At 43.4% G+C, this 27,942-nt stretch overlaps 1 protein-coding gene across 2 annotated transcripts in view; it reads right to left on the bottom strand.

Moving 5' to 3' along the window:
- NRBP1 (nuclear receptor binding protein 1) overlaps positions 1-27,942 on the bottom strand; it is a 214,483-nt gene that overhangs the window by 65,168 nt on the left and 121,373 nt on the right. For both annotated transcript variants that reach the window (XM_033937868.1, XM_033937869.1), the window contains 5 exons: positions 26,255-26,338; positions 25,497-25,555; positions 25,298-25,396; positions 18,029-18,161; positions 17,724-17,826 (listed from right to left, as the gene is read on the bottom strand). In XM_033937868.1, the coding sequence (XP_033793759.1) occupies positions 17,724-17,826; positions 18,029-18,161; positions 25,298-25,396; positions 25,497-25,555; positions 26,255-26,338 (478 nt within the window). The remainder of the gene's footprint in view (positions 1-17,723; positions 17,827-18,028; positions 18,162-25,297; positions 25,397-25,496; positions 25,556-26,254; positions 26,339-27,942) is intronic.

Consider the following 27,942-nt stretch of genomic DNA (forward strand, 5'->3'; position numbering starts at 1 on the left):
AGATACGGTCATCTAGGGGTGGCATCGGAACCGCTTTCTTTTTCTTCGGTTCCTTAGATGCCGCTCCACGCCCCGGCGATGAGGAGGCCGATGACGAGGCACTCACCGAGATCGGGGCGGAGCGCTTGCGGGACCGGTGCGATGCCGGTAAGGTCGGCGTCGCCGCCGTAGTTGGAGGGCGCTCGAGGGAAGAGGAAGGCTTCTTAGCCGGCTTACCTGGCGCCAGAGACGCCGATGTGGGGTCGGGCGGTGTCGAAGTAGACGGTGCCGATTTCTGTGGTACCGCTGTCGATGTCGAGGAGTCCATCGCCGACCCGGAGCCGAAGAGAAGAGTTTGTTGAATTCTTCGGTTTTTAAGGGTTCTCTTTTGAAGAGTGGCACAGCGGGTGCAGGAGTCCGCCCGATGCTCCGGACCCAAACACTGTAAACACCAATTGTGTGGGTCAGTGATGGAGATCGGGCGTGCACACCGCTGGCACTTTTTAAAACCGACCTGCGGGGGCATGAAGGGGAAAACGGCCTCCGCAAAATCGAACCCCGAGGCCTGTATAATGGCAACAGGCCCCGCTGGGGCAAAATCGAAAAAAGTCGAAAAAAAGCAAGTTTTTTTTTTTTTTTTTTTACAAAGCAAAAGAAAGATACCCGAAGGCAAAATAAGGAAAATTAGGGAAAAAAGCGCGAGCGGGAAGGCAAAAAAGTGGTTTCAACGGCCGTTGAAAAAACACACGCGTCTTCTTCGCTCCGCGGAAACGAAGAAACTGGGGACCACGCACTCCTCCGTCGGGCGGGAAGGCACTCGCGCACGCGCGGTGCGGCCAACTAGAAACTTCTAGTTAAAAAGGTCCGTACCGAGGGCTCCGTCGGTGACGTCACCCATGTGTTAAGAATATGCTGCCTGCTTGTCCTGGGATAACAGGTGTTATCCAGGGACAGCAAGCAGATATTCTCACATATGGGTGACGTCACCGATGGAGTCCCAGTATGGACCACTTTAAAAGTGCATCGCCACTTTAAGATCTTAGAAAGTTCGCGATAGCCCAAACCGCGCATGCGCGCACGGTCCCTCAGTTAAGATATGCCAGCTAAGAAGCCAACCCGGGGAGGTGGGTGGGTTGTTGTTACAGTAAGTAACTATGCTTTATTCCAGGACAAGCAGGCAATATATTCTCACGTATGGGTGACCTCCAAGCTAACAGAAAATGGGATGGTGGGAGAGTTGGCCTTAGGAAAATAAATTTTGTAATACAGATTGGCCAAAGTGTCCATCCTGTCTGGAAAAAGACTCCAGACAATAGTGAGAAGTGAATGTATGAACGGAGGACCAGGTGGCAGCTGTACAGATTTCCTCAATAGGAGTAGATCTAAGGAAAGCCACAGAAACTGCCATAGCTCAAATTTTTTTGGCCTGTGACAGACTCTCCAGTGCCAGGCCAGTCTGAGCAGAACAGAACGAGATGCAGGCAACCAGCCAGTTGGAAATCGTTCTTTTAGAAACAGGATGCCCTAACTGGTTCGTATAAAAAGATATGAACAATTGGGGAGATGTTCGAAGAGGCTTTGTCCGGTCAATGTAATAGGCAAAAGCTCATTAACAGTCCAAAGTATGCAAAGCAGTTTTGCTAGCATGAGAATGAGACTTAGGAAAAAACACTGAAGGAGAATTGACTGATCGAGGTGAAAGGCAGTGACAACTGTTGGAAGAAACTTTGGATGTGTATGCAGAACCACTTTGTCATGAAGAATGGTGAAGGGTGGATCTGCTACTAATGCTTGTAACTCACTGACTCTTTTGGCAGAGGTGAGAACAATAAGGAACGGCCACCGGTTGAAATGATGGCTTCAATAAACTGGAAAGGAGTACATGAAGGTCTCAGATGACAGGTGGAGATTTGAGAAGTGGTTTCACATTGAAAAGTCCCTTCATGAATCTGGAGACCAAAGGATGATCAGGAAGAGGTGTACCCTCAACTGATTCGTGAAAAGCTGTAATAGTGCTGAGATGGACACTGATAGATATAGATTTGAGGTGTGAATGAGAATGAGAGAGATGAAAAAGATAATCCAATACCAAATCCACTGATAATGAAGTTGGATCATGATGATGAAGAAGACACCAGGAAGAGAACCGAGTCCACTGTTGTTGATAACATTGTTGAGTGGCTGGTTTTCTGGATGCATCAAGAATTTGACGAACAGGCTGAGAATGGAGATGGATTCAGCCCGAGAGAAACCAAGCTGTCAGGTGTAGAGATTGCAGGTTGGGATGTAAAAGTGATTCCTGATTCTGAGTAAGCAGAGTAGGAAATACTGGAAGATTTTGGGCTCCCTGGAGCCGAGTTGAAGTAGAAGGGAGATCCAATGTTGCCTGGGCCACCATGGAGCAATGAGAATCTTGGTGGCTGCTTCTCTGTTGAGCTTGAAAAGGATTCTCAAAATGAGAGGAATTGGAGGGAATGCATATAGAAACAGGCCCGTCCAATGCAGGAGAAAAGTATCTGCAGCCAGACTGAGAGGAGGGGAAAGTCTGGAGCAAAACTGGGGCAACTGGTGATTGTGAGGAGCTGCAAACAAGTCTATTTGAGGAGTGCCCCAGTGAGCAAAGATGGACTGTAGAGTTGCAGAGGTGAGAGTCTATTCGTGAGGCTGAAGAATTCTGCTGAGGTTGTCTGCTAGGGAATTCTTCTCCCCTTGAATATAAACAGCCTTGAAGAACACCCAAGCCCAGATTTTGTTTTGGGGCTCCTGACACAACAGGAGAGAACCCGTGCCTCCTTGCTTGTTTATGTAGTAATTGCTACTTGATGGTGCAAAGGAGGAGGACTTGAGGGCAGAGAAGAAGAAAAGCTTTGAGGGCATAAAACAATTCTCTGAGTTCTAGGAAACTGATGTGAAATTTTCGTTCCCCAACAGGTGAAAGACCCTGAGTCTTAAGATTGTCTATATGAGCACCCCAGACATAAGGGAATGCGTCCGTCGCGATAATCTGGTGATGAGGGGATAAATGGAAAAGGAGACCTCTGGATAGATTGGAGGAGGTCATCCACCAGTGAACAGACTAAACAGATGTCACAGATATATGTGGTGAGAGACTATCGGTGGCTTGAGACCACTGAGACACAAGGGCCACTGAGGAGTGCGAAAAAGGGAGTCTTGCCAGTGGTGTTACATGGACAGATAAAACCATGTGGTCCAGAAGAACGAACACATGTCTGGCAGAAACAGTTTGAAGAGGAAGCAGTTGCTGACACAAGACGTATAAGAGCCTGAAGAGAATCTGGAAGCAGAAACGCTCTCATGAGAGTGGTGTCTAGGATGGCCCCAATGAACTGCAGACGTTGAGTCGGAAAGAGATGTGATAGAAGTTGAGTTTGAATCCTAGTGATGAAGAAAAGAAAATGGTCTGAGATGTTACTTGGACCACTGCTAGAGATGAAACAGCCTGCATCAAACAGTTGTCCAGGGAAGGAAAAAACTTGAAGACCCGGAGGTCGGAGAGATGCGGCCACCAAATCCAGGCAGTTCGTGAAGGCTCTGGGAGAAGATGCCAGGCCGAAGGAAGAACCTGGTATAGGTAATGACACCGAGTTAGTTGGAAGTATTTTTTGGAAGCCGGATAAATTGGGATATGCATGCAGGCTTCCTTGAGATCCAGATAGCAGAGCCAGTCCAATTGAGAAGATAAAGCAGGGCAAGGGATAGCATCGTGAATTTCTCCTGGACTAGAAATTTGTTGAGAGCTCTGAGATCTAAGATGTGTCTCAGGCCTCCAGTCTGCTTGGTTACTCAGAAGGAACGAGAGCAGAATACGTGACCCCGCTGATCAAAGGAAACTTCCTCGATGGCAGTCAGCAGGAAAAGAGATTGAACCTCCTGAAGAAGAAGGGAGGACTGTGCAGGGGCCAAAACAGACTCGCTGGGGAGATGGTCTGAAGGAAGGGTGTGAAAACTGAGCGTGTAATCCTGCCGTATGATGATGAGAACCCAGAGAGCCGAGGATGGAGACGTTAACTATGCTCTGAAGAAACACGTCAAAAAGGCTGTGTTGATTGTTACGAACAGCCTATGGCTTGTGTTGTTGCTAATGTAGTTGCTGTTATGGCCTTTGTCTCCTGGATTGAGACTGGAACGGAGTCAAAGGTTTTGTAGGAAAACTTCATAAAGAAGATGGTAGCCGTTGTGGACTTGACTAGAGTGTCCCATGTGGTCTTGTGGGCAGACAACTTCTGAGTAGCCATGTGCATAGTAGCCTGTTCTGGTGGTTAATGTTGAGCCGAGACCTTCTAAACCAGGCAAGGCGCCCCATAGCAACTGACAGTACTGCCGCACGAGAGGTCAATTCAAGGGTGGCATAAGTTGAAGCAAGTCTGATATGAAATGTTGAAAAAACCGGGGGCGTACGTTCCCGAATATATTTTGGAATGTGGCCAGTTGGTTCACCAAATGCTGCAGGGAGAAGGAAAAAAATGGAAAGTGGAAACACCAGACCGGTTGGCCAACATAGCATTCTGATATAGACGTGTGCCAAACCGATCCATAGCCTCGCCCTTTCTGCCAGGAGGTAGAGGCACAGACCCTCACTCTGGAAAAGAATTTATCAAATCTGGAATGGGGGAGCCATCCTATATAGTGAGGCCAAATTGCGGGGAGCCACCGGTACTGTAAGTGGAGTTTCAAAGTTTGAGGAAATCTTTGGGTGGCTGATCAGAAACTAAAGCATCTAAAAATTGGTTAGATGTTTTAGAATCTGCCTCTCTAGCAGTGGGGGACGGTGTCAAACAGACAGTACTGAAGGCTCCAAATGGTTTGACTTGCAGAGAGCCTTGGTAGACTGCACCAATATGGTGCTATGTAGAGAAGAATATCGGCGTCAAGAGGCCAATGTCTGTTCCCGTACCAGAATCGGTGCCGCTATTGGAGATTCCTGGATAGGGACAACCGGAGTCGATGGCTCAGATTGAACCGGCATCGAGAGTCGATGTCGACATGGGGGTCGGCATAAGCAGCCGAAATTCCTCCAGTAAGGCCTTCTTGCAGCAATTCTATCATTCGCTGCATGAGAGAAAAGCACCGGTACCGTTGGCCTTTTAGCCGGTACCTTCGGCGCCGCTCTAAGCTCCGAAGATGAGAATGCCCATGTCAAGGCACTCATCGATACCAGAGTGGAGCTATAGTTGGGGCTGATAGAGGTCGGCAGGACTAGACTCACTGCTACTTTGACCGGAAGCCCGTAGGGAAGAGGTTGACAGCTGATTTACCCACTGTGAGGTGAAACACCGCAGTTAGCATAGGGAGATCCACTCTTGGCACCGATGTGGTCGGTGCAGGCTGGATTAGTACAGCCAGTGTTGGAAATGCAGTGGGCGCTGGATTCCCGATGGCGCAGAACAGGAGTTGCTGCTGAAGTGGAGTGGGAATGCCCTGCTGAAGAAAAGAGCAGAGGAAGCAGACATCGGCAAGGTCAAGGGCCAGACACTGCAAGAAGCAGCGGTGGATGGCAGTGACCACAAGTGCCCAAGCACAGCAACTACCTGTGTTGAGAACGATCGGCGGAGGGACAATAATGGTAAGACAGCCATAGGAAAAATGAACTCTAGGGCGATCCATAAGGGCCCGCCGAACCCAAGCCCACAACAAAAAGAAACTATTAATTTTTTTTTGTTGTTGTTGTTTTTTTTTACTAAAACGGAAATAGAAAAAAAGAGAACTGACTAAAAAGTCGGAAGCTGCGAGAGCGGGAATGCAGCGAAACAAAAAAATAAAATAAAATAAAAATTTTTCAACAGCCAATACGACTTCTTAGCTCTGTGGAAACTAAAAAAACTGAGGGACCTATGTCAGGCGGGAAGGATCTCGTACATGCGCGGTTCAGGCTATTGCAAAGTTTCTAAGATCTTAAAGTGGCGATGCATTTTTTTTTTTATTATTTATCATTTTACACAAAATTATCAAGCATAGTATCTTGTACAGTAAGATTGTAGTTAGGAACATGAAAAAAAAAATTTTTTTATAAAAAAGGAGAAATAACATATTCTCCTTACAATATTAAGCAATCAATAGTCCACAATTATCTATCTGTGATCCAAGACTTTCAGAGAGTGATATTAATAATTAAGAAAGAAATCATTTAAAAAGTAAACAAAAGTGACTGAAGTTACAGGGAGTATTCTAATCATGAGTCAGTTATTATTCCAGTTGTTCCACCTTTCTCAAGACGTTTCAAAGCTACAAAATTTGTTAGGTGTGTCGGATCAAAGAAAACATATTTATCTGGGCCATAAAGAACAATACATTTGTGGTGATGCATTTTTAAAGTGATCTGTACCGGGGCTCCGTCGGTGACATCACCCATACGTGAGAATATGCTGTCTGCTTGTCCTGGGATAATAGCTTCTACATCCCAGTGCAAAAGAGAAACTGCCAAATCATCTTCCCAACTAGCCCACAAGGTCACATAAGTGGGCGGTGGATAACAGGAAAGGAGGGCTTGATGAATACCAGCAACCAAAGGGTGATCTGGGTCCACCCGGTCAAAAAAATCTCTAAGTTTATGTCCCAGGCAAAAAGTCGCGGTATCAACTGCAAGGGAAGCAAAATAGTGATGTAGTTGGTGAAAGGCAAAGCAATGTCCTGAGCCCGAAAGGCCATGCTGGGAGAACTCCTGATTGAAAGAAAGTCCCTCCCAGGCAGGACCACATGCTCCACCCTGACCCAAATGCCCCCCCCCCCCCCAAGCAGGAGGTATTCCCACTCTCTCCTGCTGCAAATTTTAAAAAAAAAATTTTATTTTTTTTTTTTAAATCCTGACCAGAAAGCAAAATTGCTTACCTATAACAGATTTTCTCCCTAGACATATTTGATGGTGAAGTCTCTTAGCCTAATGATTTCAGTACTCTCCCCTAGCTATAGCAAGCTATAGTGAGCATGTGCAGGATTTCCCTACTCCTCTGCCTGTCAGTTTTATTCCTAGCAATAGAAGAGGAGACGAGGGAATGGAGGGCAGGCAAGTGTGGCTGCATTCCCCTGCTGCCTACAGAGAACACCTGTTACAGGTAAACAACTTTTCTTTCTCCAGAAACAGGCAGGGGATATGGAGTCCCACTTGAGGGTGAGTCCCAAGCTGAAAAAGCATAAGGGAGGTAGAAAACAGTCTATAATGCAAACAGATTACGTAAAACTGATTGTCAAAAGCGAATAGCTGGAGCTAAAGTGTGGTCCAAGCAGCACTGCTTTGTAAAAGTATGCACAGAAGTCTAGGTTGCTGGTTTGGAAATACCCTAGATTAGGGCAGATTTCAAGTTGGCTACTGGAGCCGCTGTAGCTCGTAGATGCCCCACCAGGGGATTGAATATGAGCTCTTGCACAGCAAAAATAGATGCACTGCAGATCAAAATGTAGCTTAGAAAAATCCTGAATAGGAATTAAGATGAAAATTCGCCATGCAGAAGCTGTAGGTTGCTCTCTATGATCCACAATTGACACAGGAGGGATCAGGTGTACTCTGGGGTAGCACGAATTAATACAATGTTCCTCAGTAGCTGATGTAGAGGAAACAAGACCTGATTTGGTTGGCGAACTGAGTAGTTGCCTAGAGGTAAAAACAATGCTCCTCTGCAGTGGACAGCATGGAGACCTTAGTCTGCGGGAGATGAATGCAAAGGAAGAAACAACGATGATAAAGTAATAGATTGGTGTAGATGAAAATCCGTATCAAGTGTAGGAAAGAATCTGGGATGAGTTCGGAAAAAACACTCTAGTAGGAAAAAATGTATGAGGTAAGTAGAAGAAGTAAGGCATGCTTGAAGTTCACTACATGCTCAAGTGAAGTCGAAAGCAGTGAGACAAAACTAATGTCCCAGAAAAGAACATAATGGAAGCAGATTCCAATGGTTTAGACAGGAATTGGACTAAGAAATCTACCCCTAATGGTAGGTCCCACACTGGAGGAGGGTCTCTTATTGGAGACCGAAGATGATACGACTGTTCATAAAATGTGTGATTAAAGACCAGTATCTGAGAGATACAGAAGGCATAGAGAATGAAGTCAAGTGGACAATGCAGAAGAAAAACCGTTGGTGAACTTGCACCCGGATGGAATAAATGTACCCATGTAAACAGAGAGGATTAAGCAATGTAGTGGGCAAAAGCACAACAGACATAAATTCAATGTCCGACAACATGATGCACGACCTACTCCTACTGGAGTGCTGGTCTAGGTCCTGGCAACTCAGCTTCAATGCCAAAAAATGCAAAGTCATGCACCCGAGCAGCCAAAATCCATGCACCCTTAATGGCGAGATCCTAACAAGAACTGAAGCAGAACGAGACTTAGGGGTAATCATCAGTGAGAACATGAAGACTGCTAATCAAGTGGAACAAGCTTCATCCAAGGCAAGGCAAATCATAGGTTGCATACGCAGGAGTTTTGTCAGCCGTAAGCCTGAAGTCATTATGCCATTGTATAGATCCACGGTGAGGCCCCACCTGGAATACTGTGTGCAATTCTGGAGGCTGCATTATCGTAAGGATGTGCTGAGACTGGAGTCGGTCCAGAGAATGGCCACCGGGACTCAAGGATCTCCCGTACGAGGAACGGCTGGATAAGTTGCAGCTGTACTCACTCGAGGAACGCAGAGAGAGGGGTGACATGATTGAGACATTCAAGTATCTCACGGGTCGCATCGAGGTGGAAGAAGATATCTTCTTTTTCAAGGGTCCCGCAGCAACAAGGGGGCATCCGTGGAAAATCAGGGGCGGGAAACTGCACGGGGACACCAGGAAATTCTTTTTCACTGAAAGGGTGGTTGATCGCTGGAATAGTCTTCCACTTCAGGTTATTGAGGCCAGCAGCGTGCCTGATTTTAAGGCCAAATGGGATAGACACATGGGATCTATTCACAGAGAAAGGTAGGGGAGGGTCATTGGAGTGGGCAGACTAGATGGGCCGTGGCCCTTATCTGCCGTCTATTTCTATGTTTCTATGACTGTGGAGACTGGAATGTAAAAAATGGCTGTTCTGCTGAAAATGAAGAGAGGAATGGTCCTCCAAGGGAAATAGCAGAGCATCCTGAAGGTTCCGCAGTCAAATTTTTCTTTTTAGCACTGGATGTTCTTAGAACATCAGATTAGTTAGGCAGTGTAGAAAAATTGTATGGAACTGGCTCTGTTACTAAAGTAGTTTTTACCAGCTAATCATGGAGATGGGGCAGTGCCAATGCTCCTAAATATGAGCTTGGAACCAGCTGGTATGAAGTCTGGTGAAACTTAAGTTCTCAGCTATATATATATATATATATATATATATATATATATATACATACAGTATATAAAGGGACCTGTGCAGCCTTTGGTAAATTTTGTAGACTGCAAGGGACATAGCCGTGCAGAGGAGGATAGGTGAGGTTATACTATGTGAAACTGAATTTTTTTTTCTTGAGTGTACATCAGATAACCACTCATTTGGGTTGTTTGTTTTTTTTATATATATTTGAGTATTCACAAGGTATGCAGACTGTCCTTTGGCAGTGTCTGAGGTTTGAGAGTTCAGCATGGGTCTTCATTTAACAATGAAGGGATGTAAAAATGTGAAGTGAGGAGAAGGTAGCTGCCTCACAGTTGAGCTAAGGGAATGAAATTTAGATGGTTTCTCAAAGATATGATTGGTGGTATGTAAGGTGCGCAGGAAAGATAGCATCTTCTGGCCCTGTAAGAGAGATCTACTGCTGAAAAGCATGGAAAGCCCACTAGGATTGAATGAGGGAAAGAACTTCAAGGTAACTATGGGGATGTGAGCAACCACAGTGACCAATAAGAATCCGTTGAAGTGCAACATGCGACAGAAACTGGATCTGAAATAAGAGTACAAGTGCTCTGGATCCAGCGCACCAATGTAAAAATAGAAAAAATTAGCCATGAAAATATATGTATACATAAGTGTGGAAAAGCCTCCAAAGTGCTGAGGGCTCAGATTGAGATAGTAAATAGAAGAGATGAAAGCTAATGTAGTACATTGCAAGTTGATCAAATTGAAATTAATTCAGAATGTCAAAGGCATGTCCTGCCAAAAGAGTAAACCACATCGAAGAAAGCACAGAAAGTGTATGCCACTGTAAAGAAGTTTGAGAGAAACAACCCCTGTGTCCAACTGAATAAAGCAACTAAAGAAAGTGAAGCTATCTAGTAGCCATGCCCTATTCTTGAAGTATGGGCTAAGCTGTGGTTAAGAAAAAACATAAAGTTGTGTTTTTTTTTCTTCTTCTATGTATTGAGGCACTGCTATCCATCACCACTCTGAAAAAGATTGGAGTAAAGATAGGGAAGTGCATTCATTATATATTGAACAGCAACATAATGTACTTGCATTGAGATAGAATACTGCAAGCTAATGCTGTTTCGAAAATGTCAAGATAAAAAGCACCAAGGAAGTGCAGGATCTGGACTCCGAAGAGTACTAGTAAATAAATCTGGTTATGTTTGTTGTGTGCTGTGACCTGGCTTTTCCTGAACTGTGGTACAGCACCTCCTATGCCACCAGAACCATGGAAGGTAGGGTGGTAGGAGCTGAAGAGCTGATTTGAGCTTCCCCTGTAGTACCTACTGTCAGGCCTGAGTAGGGGGAGGTAGTCACACTGATGAGGGTCGTGACAAGGATATAGATCGAGGCAATACCTACCTTAGTCAAGGTCATTGTGGATAATTCACCTCCCCTGGCAGGCTGAAACAGGACCTTGAGAGGAGGGAGCAGAATGTCCAGGTGCCAGTATCTGCCAGTCCCCCCATACTTCAGGATACCAGTTTTCTGTCAGATTCCTCCATATCCAAGGGGGAGGGCAGCAGTTCTGAAACTGGAGACATAGCCCACTACGAGCTCTCCGCCACCATCAGTGCAACTGGGTGTAGGAGGGCGGTTGCTCTGTCAAGACTTGTAAATTAGTATTTTTTTTTTTTTTTTTTTTAATTTCCATCCACATTTAGAGAACCCACCAGCTTCTTCAGTGGTGTCTCCCCAATGAGATAAAAAAAAGAGAGAGCGCGCCACTGCCACTCATGAATTAGAACTCCGTGTCTAATATGCTGCTACCGAAATGAAAATAAAAAAGCAATTCAGAGGCAGAAGCTTCTGGGTACTTGGTTAATAATTTATCATATTATGAGTATTAATAATATATACATTTCTCTTTACACTTGCTGTGATGGCAGTGATAGGTTTCCCTCCCCTTGCGGAGTCAAAATAGGGCCCCGAGGGGAGGGAACAAGTGAAGAACGTGACCCAATAAAATCTTCAACAGTGCGGCCTGCAGAGTCCCTGTGCAGGAACCACCATCCCAGCGTGGCTTTCCTATTAGCCGTTGAAAGCATCCACAGTCCCAACGGGCGCTCCTGGGAGATCCGGGATCTGCAAATCCAATAATAGACACAGGATGCACAGAGATCAATCTAAATACTGTCACTAATACCCCTCTGTGTTAAATGTAATACTTTAAAAAGGAGACCAGTGGTGGGTGTTCTTTATCTACACTTGTCTCTGACTAATCAATACTTATTCCATATTCTATAAGGGGAGTGGCCTCAGATCCCCGTGTGCTGTGAACTTCATAATTGAACAATCATCATCCCTGCCAGAGCTAAGTTTTTTAATTATAGCTTTAACAGAACGCCAGGCAGGAGGAGGAGGAGAAGGGCTGATGAGGTTGTTTCCCTTTCTAGTGCGGCTGTATAGTTAACTGGCTGACAGCGCACGGAGATCTGAGGCCACTCCCCTTATAGAATAAGTATTGATTAGTCAGAGACAAGTGTAGATAAAGAACACCCACCACCGGTCTCCTTTTTAAAGTAGATCAAGGATCTGCCTCATATTATTGATTGCCACCAATGATGGGGTGCAACCAGTTGAGGTGGAACGGCACTTCCCTCCTCCGCCGGACTGAATCAGAGCCCTGAGGGGAGGGAGCCAAAAGGAATCTTCTGCTGCAGCGCCGGTGCTGAAGCTTTTTTGTCAGCCTTGGTCTAGAGCCAAGAAATTTCATCACATTAAAAATTCTCACCAAGAGACAACTAAGAAAGAGAAATTTTAGTGAGTTGAAGCAAGTACAGTCAAACCTCGATTTGTGAGTGTTTTGCAAGACAAGCAAAATACTCAAGTAAATCGTGCCTCGCAAACCAAGCGTTGACTCATTTGCGAGCCCCCCGCCTGCAAACCGAAGTAGGGCCCTGAAGGGAGGGAGCCAAAGTACCTGCTGCTTCGTCGGTGTTCTCCGTGCAGGTACAAAGCTTTTTATCTTTTCCTTTTTTTTAATAGGAGTCGCTGCCAGTGCTAGGGTGTTATCGGCCCAGCTAAGGCAGAACGGTACTTCCCTCCCCCGCCAGACCAAAGCAGAGCCCTGAGGGGAGGGAACCAAAAATATCTTTTGCTTTACCAGTGTGCTTTCCATTCCAGCGCAAAGCTTCATCATCATATAAGTTGCCGCCAATGCTGGGACCTTGTCATCAGCCCAGCTGAGGCGGAACGGCACTTCCCTCCCCCGCCAGACCTGAGTCAGAGCTCTGAGGGAAGGGAGCCAAAGGAATCGTCTGCTGCCTCGCTGGTGCTGAAACATTTTTGTCAGCGTTGGTGGATGTACACTGCCCTCCCCCGCCGGACCGAAGCAGGACCCTGAGGGGAGGGCAAGATAAAAATCAGCTGTTTCTTCGCAGGCATTTTTTCCGTGCCGGTTTGTAGTAACATTAGAGGCGTAGACATCTTATCTGCCAAAGTCTCTGCGGTCCTAGCAGCCGCTATGTGAGAAAGCAGGGCTGGCAAGTCTGTAAGGACAACAGACCCACGCTGGTTCTGCAGAACGGCTTGATAGGATTTTGTTCTGTGTCTTTTTTTTTTTTTTCCCGATTAGTTGTCAGTCAAAAAACTGGCAGTTGAAGAAATCAGTTTCCCTGTCACTGAAGAAATGTGAGAAACAGGTTGGAATTTCACACTTATTTTTTTAATTCCTGCCCTAAGGACTAGAAAGCCAAGGCTATCCTGACTAAAAACTATTTTTTCTTTTTCCTATTAATATTTTTCTCTGAGAACGGGGAGAGCCGTGACTGTACAGGAATGGGTCAGAAAAAAAACTGAAAAGCAGAGGAGAGGGGCTCGAGTAGTAGGGCAATCATGCACATGCTCAGTAAGCTCAAAAGCTTACTATAGTTAGGGGAGAATAACGACATCATTAGGCTCAGTCAGATACTTCACCATCAAGTGGGGCTGCAAATCTCTTGTCTGTCTCTGGAGAACAGCACCCCCTCTCCCGCCTACAGCAGGAGAGATGCCCACTCTCTCCTGCTAGTAGTGACCCCCTCCCCAATCTCCACTGCACCCATCCCCCTTACCTAAATAATGATAACAATTTATATACCACAGGACCGTGAAGTTCTATGCGGTTTACAATGATTAAAGATGTTACAGATTGAATGGAATAAAACAAAGTACAGACTTAGTGATTGACAGTTCTAGAGATCGTTTGCTGAGGACTAAGATTGTATAGGTTGGTTTCCTAAGTATTTCAGGAACAAATGTGTTTTTAGGCATTTCCTGAATTTCCTATAGGTAGTAGGCACGAGTAATTGTTCTAGGTCTTTACCCCATAGTGCTGCTTGATGCGAGAAAAGATGTTGGTGATGACTTTTAAATTTACAACCTCTAACCGGTGGAGAAATAAAGTTCGGGTGTGAGCTTCGTTTGTGTCTGTTGGTTGTGAAAGAGAAAAGGTCTGTTATATATTTAGGGGCTAAGCCTTAAAGTACCTTCAAGCAAAAACAACCAAACTTTGAATTTCACACGTGCCTCCATCAGCAGCCAGTGTAGAAGTCGATAGAAGGTGTTACGTGATCAAACTTCTTCATTCCACAAAGTAGTCTAACTGCTGCATTTTGTATCAGTTGCAATCTAAGCATATTCTTCTGGGGGAGTGCCAAGTAGGCGATGTTACAATAATCGAGTTGACTCAGTATAAGGAATTGTACCAGAATTAGAAATGATGAGACATTGAAGTAAGCTCTGATGGACCGAAGCTTCCAGAGGGTGAGAAAGATTTATCTAATCAAGGAGTCTACTTGGTCTTTCATGGTCAGGCTCTGGTCCAGTGTTACTCCCAATATCTTCATAGTGGGTTGAATGGGATAATTAAGGATATTGATGCACATTGATGCTTTAGTGTCAAGTGGGTGTGGCGATGCTATGAAAAATTTTTGTTTTCTCTGAGTTTAGTTTTAGTCTGAATTCAGTCATCCATTGCTCCATCTGATTTAGTACTTCTGTTGCTTTGGGGGTGACTTCTGAGACAGAGTTAGTGAATGGGATGATTATCGTGAAGTCGTCAGCATAGCTAAATAGTTTTATCCCCAACTGGGACAGTTGTGCACCCAATGAGGACATGTAAACATTGAAGAGCAAAGGGGATAGTGGTGATCCCTGTGGCACGCCAGATGGATTGCTCCATGTGTCAGAGAGATCATGATTAAAACGGACTTGGTAGGTGCTTGATATAAGGAAACCTCGAAACCAGTTCAGTACCTCTCCTCTGATTCCAATTGCGTCTAGGCATTGTAACAGTTTTACATGATCCACCAAGTCAAAGGCAGAGCTCATGTCAAATTGCATGATTAGGGCGTTGAGGCCCTTACTGAACAAGTAACGCAAATTGTCCAAGATAGCCGCAATTACTGTTTCAGTGCTAAACAGAGGCCTGAGACCAGACTGAGTTTCGTGCATAAGAGAGAATTGTCCAAGATATTCCATTAGTTGGGTGTGTACCAATCCTTCCATGATTTTTACCATAAATGGAATAGATGTTACTAGTCTATAGCTGGTTACTGATGATGATGATTCTTTACAATTTTTGGGGATTGGGGTTATTATAATATGACCATTATTAGTGAGGAATTTTCCATTGTTTAGGTTATTGGTTAGATAATTCAATAGAGATAGTTTAAAGTCTAATGGAGCTGCTTTCATAATCTCTGGGGGACATGAGTCCAGGACACAGTATGATTTAGAGTATTTGTTATATAGTTATTCCATTCTGAATTGTGGAAGGAACTCCAGATCATGTCCGCTGGTATTTCATTTCTTTGTATATCAATTGATTGATGTTTGTATGCAACAATTGTCGAGTAGTTATTTCTTAGGTTTTTGAGTTTTGAGTCAAAGTGTTGTGCTAGATCATTTGCTGAAGGTAGCTTGGAATTATGCATGGGTTGAGTGTGGCGTGTAGTGTCAAATAAATTTGTAACTATGTTGAACAGTTCTTTTGTATTGGCTCCTTTTGAGCTAGTATTAGATGAGTTAATTTTAGATGAGTAAAAAGTTTTACGTTTTTTTTTTATCAGTTGTTTGTAGAGTTTTATGTTGGATCTCCAGTTGTTTCGATCTGACAGTTTTCCCGATTTTTTCCAGATTCTTTCTAATCGTCTTACTGATTGTTTCATTGTTAAGAGTTCGACGTCAAACCATTTGTTGTATTTGTTTGAGCAGCTTTTTCTATTTCGTTTAGGGGCAATTTTATCTAAAATGGACGTGATAGTTTTCATCCAGTGAGCATAGAAATCAACTCCTTCTTCTATCTTCGCTTGTAGATCATATTGTGACCAATATTCCTCTGGATTGATATGGCCCCTTGTGAGGTGTTCTCTTTTTGTCCGTGGGTGTGTCTTAGATTTTAGCCAAGTCCAAATTAGGTTGAAATAATAAGTGAAATGGTCAGACCAGATGTCATGACACCAAGTACCGAAAGAAAGATGGGAGGCTTTATGATCTCCTTTATGGACATCGCTACCACATTTAAATGATGGCCTTTTTCATGTGTTTGAGTGGGTGAAGAGAGATTGTAATTGAGTAAAGAAAGAAAGTTTTTAAAGTCTTTCGCTTCTGGATTGTCTATTTCATCTAGATCAGGGGTGTCCAATGTCGGTCCTCGAGGGCAGCAGTCCAGTCGGGTTTTCAGGATTTCCCCAATGAATATGCATGAGATTTATTTGCATGCACTGCTTTCAATGCATATTCATTGGGGAAATCCTGAAAACCCGACTGGACTGCGGCCCTCGAGGACTGACATTGGACACCCCTGATCTAGATGTAAGTTTATGTCTCCTGCGATTAGATTATGTGATGAAGTGATTGAGTTATGTAGGACAAATTCATAGAAATCCTCTCTAGCTTTTGGCCAGCTTTTCGGTGGAACATAGAATAGTATACAAGAAAGGGAATCTTCTAGTTCCTTATTGCTAATTTTACAGGCTAATATTTCTAACTGATTGGTCATTTTGGTATCCAATAGTTCAACTACAAATCCTTCCTTGGCGACAATTGCTAATCCTCCCCCTAACCCTAACGATTTAGCATGTGAATTTTAAAATTATCTGGTATAAGATCATTTATTATTGGGTCAGCTTCAGACAGAAGCCACGTTTCCGTTAGGAAAAGACAGGCTATTTGCTTGTTGATGATCCAATCTTTAATTAAAAATGCTTTGTTCCTAACAGATCTGGTGTTGAGATATGTACAGGGAACGGAAGGAAGTAGATGTGATAGGTTTGGTGGATGTAGTGGTTCTGATAGGTTTTACTTCCCTTATCCTTTTATTTTTTGGGGTACGTTGATGTCTTCCGTTGCTTGAGATTACCTTAATATGCCTTAGGCATCCGGGCCAATCAGAGCCTTAGGACCCTTCCTGATGTATCCAGGGAGGGCCCTGAGGCTCTGATTGGCCCAAGATGTTTAAGACCCCCTCCCATAGGAGGGGCCTTAAACACCCTGAGCCAGAGCCTCAGGCCTCTCCCCAGTACATATCAAGATACACCAGGGAGGGGAAAATATCCAGGCCCCTCCCCAGTTGCATTAGGAAGGATCCTAAGGCTCTGATTGGCCTGGATGCCTAAGGCCCCATGCTGAGGCTCTGACTTGCCCAAGATGTCTTAAGACCCCTCCCAAAGGAGGGGACTTAAACACCCTGGGCCAATCAGAGCCTCATGCCTCTCCCCGGTGCATATCAAGATGCACCGGAGAGGGGAAAATATCCAGTTTAGATGATATAGCAGCAGCTGCAATGAAGATGTCCGTCTCCGTCCTGCTGGCTCATCTGTTTAGGTAAGGGGGAGGGGTGCAGCAGAGACAGGGGAGAGGGGTCACTACTAGCAGGAGAGAGTGGACATTTCTACTGTTGCGGGGGGGAGGGGGGCTGTACCGGCCAGGATTTTTTCTTTAATTATTTTTTTATTTGCAGCAGGAGAGAGTGCGAATCTCTCCTGCTGCTGGTGATACTATTCGGGTCAGGTCGGGCAGGATTTTTTTCTATTTAGTGCAGATAGGTTTTCTAGCAGTCTCCGACACTGACCAGTACCCCTAGACCAGACATTTATTTAAGTCACCAAAAACTGACGCCGCTTTTTAAAAATGGCTCGGCATTTTTTAAGAATCCAAAGGGCTCATTTCAACGTTGAAGAGCCCATTTGCATGTCAGTGTCGAAGACTGCTAGAAACCTTGCTAAAGATGGAGATAATCCGTTTTGATAATCTGCCATTAAACTGCGTACAGGCTAAACCACTGGAAAACAGTTTAGCGACAGCATTAAACTTTTGAGAATCTTGCTCTGATTTCAGCATGAAGAACCAGAAAATAGTACTGAAAAGAAAACAGAACTAATGTTGAAGGGTGCCTAGCAGTAGAAAGCATTCCACTCATGAAATTACTTACATCATGCGTACACCTTCTCGGTCAGGATGAGAAATCTCTGCAAGAACTGCATTCATGTCTAGGTTTTTGGTCATTTCTTCTAAGGCATTTTCTGGGATCATATCTATAATGAAATAAATTTCCTTAAAAGCAAACTCTCCCAGAGTCAGGTCATCTTATAGATCACAGTATCAGAGGTCACAAAGTTAGAAAAGCTTTACAAAGACCGTCTAGTCCTTGAAGAAGTTTTTATACCATCAAATCAATATTTAAAATCCTTAAAACAGAATTACCAGCTTCAGTTTGGATGGCAGATCTCTACTTACGCTGGTGACCCACAATGCAATGGGCAGCCAGTAACTTGAGTGATGGCACTTCAAAAAGGGCCTGGTGGAAGAGCAGCTCCCGTGCAGTAGGACGTTTACTAGGATCTGTTTCCAAACACTTCTGAATGAATTCCTGTAGAGCCAAGAAATTTTATCACATTAAAATTCTCACCAAGAAACAACTAAGAAAGAGAAATCTTATTGAGTTGAAGCAAGTACAGTCAAACCTCGGTTTGCAAGTGTTTTGCAAGAAAAGCAAAACACTCAAGCAAATCGCCTTCCCCCTCCCTAAACCCCGATCTGGCACTAGCACGCAGCACCAACCCACAGGACATGTCGGTGCTTGAAGATCCTGCCTCTTGCCGCTGGATTGGGCCTTGAGCATCTGCGCATGTTCAAGGCCTTCTGGCTCTCGCTCTCTTTGAGATTCTCGGGGAGAGCAAGAGCATAGATGCTCAAGGCCCAGCCCAGCAGCAAGAGGCTGGATCTTCAGGCACCAGCATGTCTTGTGGGTTGGTGCTGCGTGCCGGTGCCAGATCAGGGTAAGGGTTTGGGCAGGCGATGCAAGTTCTCGCTGGGAGGGGACATGCTGGTTTGTGGGCGGGGGGCCATGCCTGTTCGGGGGGGGGAGGGGGGTTGGAAGTGCATCAGTGGCCTCGGGGGTGGGTGTGTGTGGAAGTGAGTAGTGCCAGTGGCCTGGGGGGACGACACAATCAAGCGAGTTTCCCTTACTTCCTATGGGGAAACTCGCTTTAATATACAAGTACTTTTGTTTACGAGAATGCTTCTGGAACAAATTATGCTCGCAAACCAAGGTTCATCTGTATCTCCAACAATTGCCCTGGCTACCAGTTGTTTTCAGAATACAATATAAAGCAGTAATGATTTGCCATCAATTCTTGTATGGAATCATACCAGAATTGTTTAAAAATAATATGCTTAGCTATTCACCAAACAGACGTTCTGAGCATTTAGCTTTACTGAAAACGAATGCTAACCTGAGACTTGTGGAGACTGGTAAAATGACTTTCTGTTGTGCAGGAATTAAAATATGGAACTCCCTTGTGAGCCTAATACAAAACTGCTGTGAAAAGGGTTTGTTTAGAAAATTACTCAAGACGCAATTATTTGTAGACGCCTTTTTCTAGCCAATAATTTTCTTCTCTGGCATAGTTGATGAATATTCATGATCTTTTTATATAAGCCTTGGTGTTAGTTTGCAGATATGTTCGCAGAGGATTGTTTGTGTGTTTGTTTTATTATGTTTTTTTATAGTTTTATGTATATAAATTATGTAAACCGTTTAGTTCTAAACGGTATAGAAATTTTTCAAATAAATAAAATTTAAAATATGGCTCTTACTGGTGCTTAAGTGCAAAACAGAAAAATCACCATTCATGACTACAGAAGGACTTTTGATGGACTACTCTCTCAAAGCACTTCACTAGCCACTTAAGAGTGGTCCCTAGTACAGTCCATCCAGTATGCCCTGTTAACTACATGCATTACAATTTCATGACTGAATTTTTTTTTTCTTTGTTTCTTCTGGGCCACAAACCTTACCCGGTACTGTCCTTAGGTTCCAAATACTGGAGTTGCCATTGAAGCGTACTCCAGCCTATCTAAACCATCCCCTTGGTGGGATTCAGACCATGAAAGGTAGCCCATTCATATACTAATTAGCAGTCCTCTGTTTATCCAACGCTTTTTTGAATTCCATCACCATTTTCCTCTCCACCACCTCCCTCAGGAGGGCATTCCAGGCATCCACCACACTCACCATGAAAATCTTCCTAATATTACTTCTAAGTCTACCACCCTTTAATCTCAAATTATGCCATCTAGTTTTACCAATTTCCTTTCTCTGGAAAAAATTTGGTCCTATATTAATATCTTTCAATTATTTCCATGTCTGTATCATATACATGTCGAGTCATTAAGCAATTGAGTGAATAAAAGAAAGCCATGAAACATACAAAGCTCATTTGTTTTGACTGGTCATCTCTACTGTTTGGTTGGTATTACTGGTGCTTACCTTAACATAATGGAGAGAGTGGAGGAAGGGGAACCTGGAACAATAAGACTTAAGGGGAAAAATGTGACTTAGTTTCTAACCTAACCCTGTAAACCGTGCCGAGCTCTACGCTTGTGGAGATGGCGCGGTATTCAAACCTAAGGTTTAGTTTAGTTTAGTTTCTGGCTACTAAAACCAGACAGAATGTTTCAAAATCATGTTTCAACCAACATGTTCCCTAGATATTGTCATCAGCCAGATAATAGCTCCGACTATGTATGGATAGAGAGAATGATTATGTTCTCTGGCTACTAATTAAAATCACTCTTCAACCTTCAACCAACATGTTCCCTTTATATACCACATAACAGCCTAACATGATCCAAGCGGTTTACAATACATAGTTCATATTCATCAAGAAAAGAACTCCATTAAAAATAGAAAAGGAAAGAATAAGAGCAAAAGTAAAAAAAAAAAAAAAAAAAATATATATATATATATATAAAAATAAATATTTATATTTTATTTTATTTTAAATAAAATATCATAGCAAACATCTCAACAATAACAATTCTAATAGTAAAACAATCAAATCTCAATGTCATCAGCCAGATAATAGCTGTGACTATGTATGGGTAGAGAGAATGATTAGGTTCTTACTTCAATAATCTCTCTTGTAGATTTGTCTAGTGGTCCTGAAACGTAGGGTTTTGCAACTGAACCTGCAAATTGTTTGTGGAAAACTGTAAATCAACTTTTCAACTTTGCCTCCTTCCCCCTCAATTTGTACAAAAGCAATCAAGTAGCACTGTAATGAAAGACATAACCAGAAGGAGGGAAACAGGGAAGAATCCCCAACAGAACAACTCTGTTCTGATCTATAACAAACCTTACCAATAAACTATGAGGGGCAGTGATGTAAATATGTCTCTGACTCTTACAGCACTTGTTAAAAAACATTAAGGGCTTTGACGTGGACAAAAAAAATATTTTGGGTGAGAAAAAAGTCAATTTTAAAAATGAAGATAGATAATCTAACAGTGAAGATATGGAAGAGGATGAAGCATCTTGATGATGAAGAGTACACCATGTTGAGAACCGTATCCATTTCTGCTGATAGCACTGCTATGTTGAAGACTTTCTAAGAAAGATGCCAGATGGAAAATACAAAGGCAGAAAGTGCTTCACTTCTTACTTTGTAAAACATGGAAGGGAATCTAACTTAAGACTACACCAGGGGTGGGCAACTCCAGTTCTTGAGGGACGGAATCCAGTCGGGTTTTCAGGATTTCCCCAATGAATATGCATGAGATCTATTTGCATGCACTGCTTTCAATGCATATTCATTGGGGAAATCCAGAAAACCCGACTGGATTCCGGCCCTCGAGGACCGGAGTTGCCCACCCCTGCTCTAAACCCATGTTAAGAGTCCCCCAGTAGCCAGAGGGGAAAAAAAACACCTTAAACACTCTACACTCCTGGTGGCAAAGTCCTAATAGAGAACTGAATTTGATACCCTCAAGCCCCCATAATGCTATACTTAGGGCTGGTACCCAGCACAGAAGTTTCAAGAAGCAGGTCAAAAAGACTTTGAGTTGGTTTCTGAGAGGTAGATGAAGTCTGACGATATCTTGATGACAAATCATCAATGTCAATAAAGACTAGGAAGCTCAGTGCTAATGTGATCAAACTGTTAGCACCAATGTTGATGCAAGAGTCTTTGATGTTTAAGGTTCTGGACCCAGAAAGATGCTCCAAGACAAGTAGCGATGGTATCTGTGAAAAAAAAATCAAATTCCCTTCGTATGCGAGTCTGTACAGCAGAGACCATCAAGGAAAAAGTCTGTTGGAAATTAAGAAACTTGAAATGGGGAAGAAACAAAATGACGGCGGCATGTTAACAGCTAGTGAGTTGAGCTCTGTTACGCCTTGTAACTTTGACAAGGCAGTACCTCTGTTTTGAAGGAGGGACTTCTTTCCTTTGACGATGCCCCATACTAAAAACGCAAGGGCTTTTTCCGGGTTGATCCCCCCATGCCCAGTCAAGCGTCAATGTATCGCTTTCTCACCAGCTCTCTGGTCAATATCGAAGGGGGTAGGAACTCAGCGATGTCTCAGTTGGAGGGAGCCACAGGAGTTTTGTGACTCGAAATCTCGCTCTCCCCTCCAACTATCCGTTTGCCACCTAAGCCAGCGCCAGAGGACATCGAGAGCGTGGGTGCTTCAGTCCTTACAAGTCTAGCGCTCTCACAGTGGGGAGCCGGCAGCTGCTCTGAGCGCCAAATTTTCATCAAGTCCAGGAGTGGAGGATAGACGCTTGACAAAGGTGACACTAGACGGCATTTGGCGAATGCTCCAAAATCTGCCAGCAATATCACTATAATTGTGAATAAACTGGATGATCTTTCTGCCTCAGTACATAATATTCAAACTGAAACTACTGCTAAATTTGAGCAAATTAATAAAGAAATTGCTTCAGTCCAAAATTTAACAGGAACATTGGTTAAAGACAGGCTTTTCTTCCAAAAGAAGACTGAACAGTTGGAAAACTACAACAGGAGACTTAATCTTGGAGTGTTAAATTTTCCTAAATCCTCGCCTATTACTCTACTTGGCATGTTTAAAAAATACCTCATTGAGAATTTAAGATTTCCTACAGATGCAATTCCTCCTATAAATAAGGTATATTACCTTCCAAGAAAAGCTGAACCTTCTTCATCTTTTAAACAAAAAAATAGATCCCAACCTAATGATTTAAACAATTTAACTGGTATATTGGAAACCACCCAAGAAGACATTGAATACCGTGGTACACTTATATTATCCCTAGTTTTCGAACAAGATCTTAATGCTATATTGAGAATCTTCTTCCGACATTCTCAGGCTCTATTTATGGGCCACAGAATTTGGATTTTCCAGACGTGACAGTCTACTCAAGATCGGAGGAAGTTGTTTCTTGCTATGAGAGAGGAAGTGAAGAGTTTGGGGGCAACCTTTCTGCTCAGTTACCTGCAAATGCATGATAAGATACACTGGGATTAAATATGTTGTTTTTTTTTTTTTGTTTGTTTCTGAGCACCTTCGTAGTTTTCTGGACACTAAGAAAATGCTGTAGGGTAGCAGCAATTTGATGGGCAGATTATTATTACGTTAAGCCATTTCTTTAAGTATTAGTTTGTTTTTTTTCCTAATATTTGAGATCTCTCTCTCTCTTTATTAATTGTTTCTCACTTGATATTGAGGACTTTCTAAGAGTTTAAAATTATACTTGTCAAAATTTAAAAGAACCACTATGTAAAGATATCTCATTTGATTTTTATGTTAATTTTGGAATTTACTTTGCTAATATCTGATTTGCTGTAGCAAGTGGATGCTTGTAAATATTATTTGAAAATGCATAAATAAATAATAATAATAAAAAAGAAATTTGAAATGGAATACCGTCACGCAGAGCCTCGATGAAAAGAATAGCCTGGCTTTAGTGAAAACCAATGTCCAACAAAGAGAAGCATCGACAATGTCGATACCTGACTTGTGCGGTACCAGGCCAATGAAAGGGAACAGTCTCTGAAATTTGGTGTCAAGAGTAAGCAGGTTATAGTCAATGTAGCATATGCGAAGTTGTGAATAAAGTCATTGACCCCCTAACAAATATCCCGCGCTTTGAGTAAAGTGAGAATGAGTGTGCCCCAGTGATTGAGGTGGTGCACAGAAAAGCATTCCTTGAGGATGCACCATCACATCATTGGATCTAGAAGAGGTACATCGATGGAAACGCCCCAGTACCGATATAGAGCGATGTTCGGAAGATGACATCAATCAGGACTTGAAGAACATTGATACTAGGTAGAGCGACGTTTTGAGGATAGAATCCAAAAGTGAACCTCCTGCAATCTCCAAACATGTACCAATACTTGACTGCGTGGGTATCAACAGTACTGGCAGGTGGAGTTGTTATCGATGTAAGACAGCATCATCTTGAGCAGCATCAATGTCCATCAAGGATAATGAAGCACTATGATAATGTATCATCATGCCACAGGTGTTGAAGCGTGAATGCCTGTATCGCCCCTAAAGCCATGCATCAAGCGGGCTTGATGCTTAATGGCAGGGCTCATTCCACTGCAATGCATCTGCATCGATGAAGGAAACTCAAAGCTAATGTGCTATCGATGGGAGCAGATGGAAGTCACGATTTCCTCAGATACCAGCTAGACCCAGGAACTGGATGTCCAACTCCAGACTTATATGTGAAATAAACAAACAAGGAAAAAAAACTGGCATTATTCAATAGTTTTTCCTTCTTTGAATCTAGAGCCCCAGAGTCCAATACAGTTGAAGAGTAGGCTGGAATAGAAAAGCAGTCGAAAATCCATTGATGATCATCCACTTTTCACTGTCTGTACTAGGGCTCCATGAATGACGTCACCCACATGTGCTGGCTGCTTGTCTAAGGATAACATGTGGTACCTGCCTGCTTCAGAACAGGAATTCAGCTGGAATAATAGGAGAAGAAATATACCTCAAAGATTCACTGGACGAACCAGTCAGACTGAGGTGGGACTGAGCCTCAATTCCCAGAAAACCTTGTCACAAAGAAGGGGAGGACAACGTAGCCAGCCCACTATTAATCTCAGTTGAGTTAAAAAGGAGCCAAACAGCCTGCACTCAAGCTCCCAAATAAATCAGGGATGCGAGCAGCTACAAGGGGATGGCCCCTGAGCTTCAAATATATACTGGCTAGCAGACTGGCTAGCTAGGTGTCCTCAAGGGCTAATCCTGCTTTCAGCAGCCTATAGAGGCGTAAATCTGCATCTTCCTCTCAGGCAGAGGTCCCAAGAAGTGGGAACTTCTGAGCACCGAGCCTCCAATCGAAGATTTGGAAAAATACCCCAAAATAAAACTGCAGAGTAGAAACACACCTGAACTTGCTTGCAGAAAAACTGAGGGGGCAGGAGCTGCTCCCTGGGAAGGAGGCAGCATTGAAATGATTGAATGTTTTCTGCAAGCAATTTGCAGTTCAGATGCACAATCTCACGGTTCAGGGCCACTAGACATATTACACTAGAAATTAGGTTATCTTCTGAAACATCTTTACCAGGCTTAATGTTGCTGAAATACTACAAAGAAACAAAAATTTACTACTGAGCCTGGGGTGGCAGTGCATTCAAAATTACCATGAGACATTAAGCATGCCAAGAAAGCCCACTGCTTGTTCCATTCTACCTAGGAGTCCCCCTTTCAGCAATACTTACTCTTTGAAGAGTATCCTCCAGGGAATGAATAGCATTGTTAATGGCTTCCTGAGATACAAAGGATGAGTCTCCATTACCCTGGATTTCCAATACAGCCATCTAAGAGAGAGACAAGTAGTGCAGAAGTGAAAACAGTATCCACTTCAACCTCCAAAAAAGCACCAAGCACTAGTCTCCATGTAGTGAGCACAGTTCTTACCTCTAGCGCACACATGCCGAAGGAGTAAATGTCTACTGCTGTTGTCACATTGGTCACTTCTGTAAAACAGTGAAATGCAAATAAGAGTTGAGTTCTTAAGCTGTATATTTATAAAAATGAAACAGTATAAGTTTCCTTTAGAAGAAAGTCAGAGTCCTGCTACATAAGGCAGGAAAGCCCTGCATTAGGAATTCAAATCTCCCTTTGCAACTGATCAGATATAAAGACATAAGCAATCCATTTTTTTCATCCTGCGTCTCCCATTACTTTACTATACTTTGATACAGGTAATGTTTTCCAATAGCTGGGATGAATGGAAGCATTCTGTCGGGTAATGCCAGATAAACCTTACCAGGCTAACAACCTCACATGTTAGTTTCTGAAGTAAAACTATCACGATATATTTTGAATACAAGGTACTCAAATGACCAACACTTATATGCAACTCCCTCTCCTTACATAAACATCAAAAAGTTCCAAGTGTCAATACTACATTAAAGCTCATCCAGCATATATTCAATAATAAAAGGACCAAAGATTAACAAGTTCATACTCAGACTTGTTCTAGAAATGGACTATTTCAGCTCTGGCCATCAATGCAATATTAGGTAAGTTATCCTTACCCTTCGATGTTACGATTTATGCAACTTGGGAATTCTAGGAACTTTCAGGCATATAACCAAGTGCAGAATTACAAAAGACTTACTGCTCAATAAAACCCACAAAAACACAATTAGACCATGTACGGTCTACCCTACCTCCATATTCTGGTGCAAAGAAATGCAAATTTTTCTGCTCTTCTCGACAGGTTTTCACATGATTGTTGATTGTGTCTGGAGCCACTAAAAAAAAAAAAAAAAAAAAAAGGGAAATTTAAAGCCCTCATCTCCCCTAATATGACGAAACTTGCAGAAACTACAGGATGCTGAACACTTCCAAATAAAAGTTCCATTGCAGTATTCAGTATCCCATTAGATCAAAACTTCAGCATTCATTCCCTACATACAGCTAATTACCTCAGGGCACTTATTTACTTCCAACTCTACAAATATCTTGCACTGTTTTCTCCAGCAACTTCCCCCAAAATAAACTACACTGTGGCACTTAACACTTTCAATACTAAACATAGCCTTGTTAAAGCACCCAAAACAGCACATGCCTGCCAAACAAGCATTTTACCAGCAGTCAGCACCTTACCCTGCCAGACTATGAAAGTGGTGTGGTCTAGGGCAACAAATTAAACTAAGGACAATTCAAGACTTGCCCATTTAAACACTGCTCTCTAAATGTGCTTGGTCAGCTTTAGACCTTGTGCCTTTAACAAGCTAGGTTCTAACACTGTTTTTATCTCTACTCTCCCCATGCATAGTTACCTACCTATCAAATACCAAAACTGTATCAACTCACAGGCAGGTGTTTACAAGCTTCTGGAATGACTAAATTGTATTGGAAACCTGCCTGTATACATGGCACTAAGGAAAACGAACTGTCACTTTCACCAACCCTCCCCCCTCCCCCAATAAAAGGTGACCCTTCAGTAACCCTCCCCCACCAAGCACAGATATTGCACAGCTGGGGACCCATGTCATCTTATGAGCCAACACCACTTCCAATGGATGGAGAGAAGGAAGCCTAATGTGCACACCAACTGTCATTATTGAATCCCAGGACTATACTAATCAAGGGAAGGGAGTACATAGTACTGTATCTATAACTGCAAGTCTTGCGTACATATTGTCTTAATCTAACTTTGAAGGGGGAAGTGGTGTCAGGACACCTATTTAAAATATTTTAGAAACAATATCTCAGTGGCGCACCAAGGGGAGTGTGGGGGGGTCATCCGCCCAGGATGCACGCCCTAAGGGGGTGCACAACCAGCCCACCGGGTCTGGAACCACCCTCCCTACTCTGCCACTGCTGCTTTCCTGAACCAGCAGCAGTAGTAAACTTTAAATTGAATTATCACGGGACCTTTCTGCACCTCCCCATACATCCCCTCCGACGTCACTTCCTTGTTCCCGAGCAGAGCTGGCAGCTACAGGGAGGTGCAGAAAGGCGCGATGACTATGTTTTACAGCAGTCTGGAGTTACTTCCACTCCCCTTCCCCTCCGTGGGATCCATCTCTGCTGCTCTTTCATCCTTCGGGCAGCCGGCAGCATGAGTGAACACACGCTGCCTTTAGCGGCCCAGATTTCTCTCTGCTACTACTTCCTGTCGCCTGCTAGGCTTGTCACCTCATAGGTGGGAAGCAGTAGCAGAGGGAAAGCTTACGGGCTGTTGAAGGAAGTATGTTCACTCATACTGCCGGTTGCCTTACCAGATCCCATGGAGGGGAGGGGGAGGTCATTAGAGAAATGCTGGACCGAGGGGAAAAAAAGAAAGATGCCAGACCTCTGGGGCAAGGAAGGGAAGGACAGAAATACCAGACCATGGTAGGCAATAGGA

This window comes from Geotrypetes seraphini, chromosome 3, assembly GCF_902459505.1.
Source record: "Geotrypetes seraphini chromosome 3, aGeoSer1.1, whole genome shotgun sequence".
Lineage (NCBI taxonomy): Eukaryota > Metazoa > Chordata > Amphibia > Gymnophiona > Dermophiidae > Geotrypetes > Geotrypetes seraphini.